The 2,706-nt window shown below is 47.9% G+C and overlaps 1 protein-coding gene across 1 annotated transcript in view; it reads left to right on the top strand.

Moving 5' to 3' along the window:
- The first annotated feature begins 430 nt into the window (after window positions 1-430).
- B9D1 (B9 domain containing 1) overlaps window positions 431-2,706 on the top strand; it is a 43,834-nt gene continuing 41,558 nt past the window's right edge. Inside the window, exons 1-2 of the mRNA XM_072417466.1 lie at window positions 431-608; window positions 2,166-2,234. Of these exons, the coding sequence (XP_072273567.1) occupies window positions 549-608; window positions 2,166-2,234 (129 nt within the window). The 5' untranslated portion in view covers window positions 431-548. The remainder of the gene's footprint in view (window positions 609-2,165; window positions 2,235-2,706) is intronic.

Below are 2,706 nucleotides of genomic sequence, written 5' to 3'. Positions count from 1 at the left end.
TTACAAAGGCGCATCATTTGGTGTTATAATGCCATGTGAATGCATTGGTGCATTGCCGCTCAATTGCATGTGATGATGAAACACAAAATGCAATATAATGCAAGATAACACAATGCAACAGAAAGGCAAAGTGTAAATGGGGCCCATAGGGCCACCATCCCAGGACTGGGCACATTCCCAACCCACTTGTGTTGCTTAGTTTTTGGTGTGTTGACCATTATAGCTTTCTGGGTATCCCAGAAAAGAAATAGATTTATTTATAAATATAAAAAAACAAAAATGTAAAAACTATAATTACAATTTTATTGTTTTTTTTTTTTTTAACTAGGAGACCCTTGCAGAGAGTAAAAAACTAAATGAGAATCTTGTAGCTGGCTGGGTTCGCGCTTTTCTGAGGGAAGTTTGTCCCTCTCGCTCGCCGTAGTTTCTGGTTGCTAGGATCGGCGCGTCCCATAGCAACGGGCAGCAAGCTGTGTGTATTCGGGTGATTCCTCCCCGTACCGGAGAGGGTGAATCCTGTGCCCAGTGTACCGGGGTCGGCTGTCTCTATGGCTTCCGCTGCCAGTGTTTTCCTTCTTAATGTCACCGGACAAATCGAGAGCGCCGAGGTGAGGCCTAGTGCTTCTATCGGGCCTGTGTATCCTAAACTGGGGTACAGAGAGGTCCTGGCAGGGGGATAGAGATCACTCACTGGGGTTACACAGAAGGGGGAATAAGGATCTCACATTGGGGTACAGGGAGATCCTGGCAGGGGCATAGGGATCACTCACTGGGGGTACAGAGAGGTCCTGGCAGGGGGATGGGGGTAACTCACTGGGGGTACAGAGAGGTCCTGGCAGGGGCATAGGGATCACTCAGTGGGGGTACAAAGAGGTCCTGGCAGGGGCATAGGGATCACTCAGTGGGGGTACAGAGAGGTCCTGACAGCGGCATAGGGTTCACTCACTGGGGGTACAGAGAGGTCCTGGCAGGGGGATAGAGATCACTCACTGGGGGTACACAGAACGGGGGGATAGGGATCTCACATTGGGGTACAGAGAGGTCCTTGCAGGGGATAGAGTTCCCATACTAGGGAGTACAAATTAGTGGGACAAGAAATGGGGGGGGGTCTCACACTGAAGGTACAGAGAGGTCCTGGTGGGGGGATAGGGATCACACTCTTGGAGTACACAGGAATCGGGATCCCACATTGGGGGGTACAGAGAGGTTATGGCAGGGGGATAGAGATCACTCACTGGGGGTACAGAGAGGTCCTTGCAGGGAAATAGAGTTCTCATACTGCGGGGTACAAATTAGTGGGGCAAGGAACGAGGGTCTCACACTGGGGGTACAGATGAGAAGGAAAGAAGAATATGTTTGCACATTTGGACTACAGATATGTCATGGTGGGGAATAGGGATCCCATACTATGGGGTACAAATTAGTGGGGCGGGAAATAGGGATCTCATGCTATGGAATACAAATAAGTGGGGTGGGGAATAGGGATCTCATAATGGGGGTACAGATGAGAAGGTTTTTACACTGGGGGTACAGATAGGTCTAGGCATGGGGGTTAAGAATCTCACACTTGGGGTACATAAGATCCTGGCAGGGGTATAGGGATATCACATTGGGGTGTATAAAGGAAAGAAGTGGGGAATGGGGCACAGAAAGGCCATGAAAAGGGGATCAGAATCTTACACAGGGGATGTAGAGGAGAGGGATCAGGATCCTACATTTGGGGTACAGAAGAGGGGATCAGGGCTCTCATACATACAGTGCAATCCTTGCAGGGGATGTTTGTATGTTACACTTTGAGTACAGAGTTTAGGGGCAGCAGATGGGGGAGGGGGTCTCACACTTGGGGTACAGAGAGGTCAAATAATGTGGATAGAGATCTCACACTGGGGGTAGAGGAGAGGGGTAGAGATGAGAAGTTCCCTTTGGGTTTACACATGGGGGGTACAGATGGGCCCTGGCAGGGATTGGGGATCATACACCATAGAAAATACACCTGGGTATATAAAGAATAACTAATAGCCTGGGGATATGGAGGGGGCATGACATAGAATGAGGTTCTTTCTGGAGGTACAAAAGAGCAGGGAAGCAGAGAGGGGTTTTTACACTGTGGGTACAAAGGGGTTCTGAAAGGCGGTGGGTTCTGATTTATTTTGTTTCCTTCCTAGTTTCCTGAATTTGATGAACTTTACTGCAAGTACTGCTTTGTGTATGGACATGACTGGGCACCGACCTCTGTAAGTTCCTCTTCTGCTCATCGCTTTACATGATTGTCTAATTTAATCTCACAGGAGAAGTAGACATCTTCCAATATTCACACGTGAATTATTTCTGCATCTAAAAGCTCCATCTCATCTTCAACCAGCAAAGCTCGAACCACTCCCACCCCCCTCTTAATCAAATAGACCGTTCTTGTTCAGACTCAGCAAGAGGAGTTGGTCCTCTACAGAGAGACCACTACTTCCACACAAAGCATAAAGGGCAGGCTGTGCTAGGGAACTCTTTCTTCATGCGTATTCAGATTTTCAAAGGTGTATTATTAGACCTAATAACAGCATGCAATGCCAAGCTGCAATATCTAAAGCTAGTAAAGTAATTTCTTGTATTAAAAGAATGGAATAGACTGCAGAGATGGAGACATAATCCTGCCCCTGTACAAAGCATTGGTCAGACCACATCTGGAATATGCAGTCCAGTTTTGGGCACCAG

Source organism: Pyxicephalus adspersus, chromosome 7, assembly GCF_032062135.1.
Source record: "Pyxicephalus adspersus chromosome 7, UCB_Pads_2.0, whole genome shotgun sequence".
Taxonomy (NCBI): domain Eukaryota; kingdom Metazoa; phylum Chordata; class Amphibia; order Anura; family Pyxicephalidae; genus Pyxicephalus; species Pyxicephalus adspersus.
Note: the sequence above shows the minus strand (reverse complement) of the source record. Positions and strands in the feature narration are given on the sequence as shown.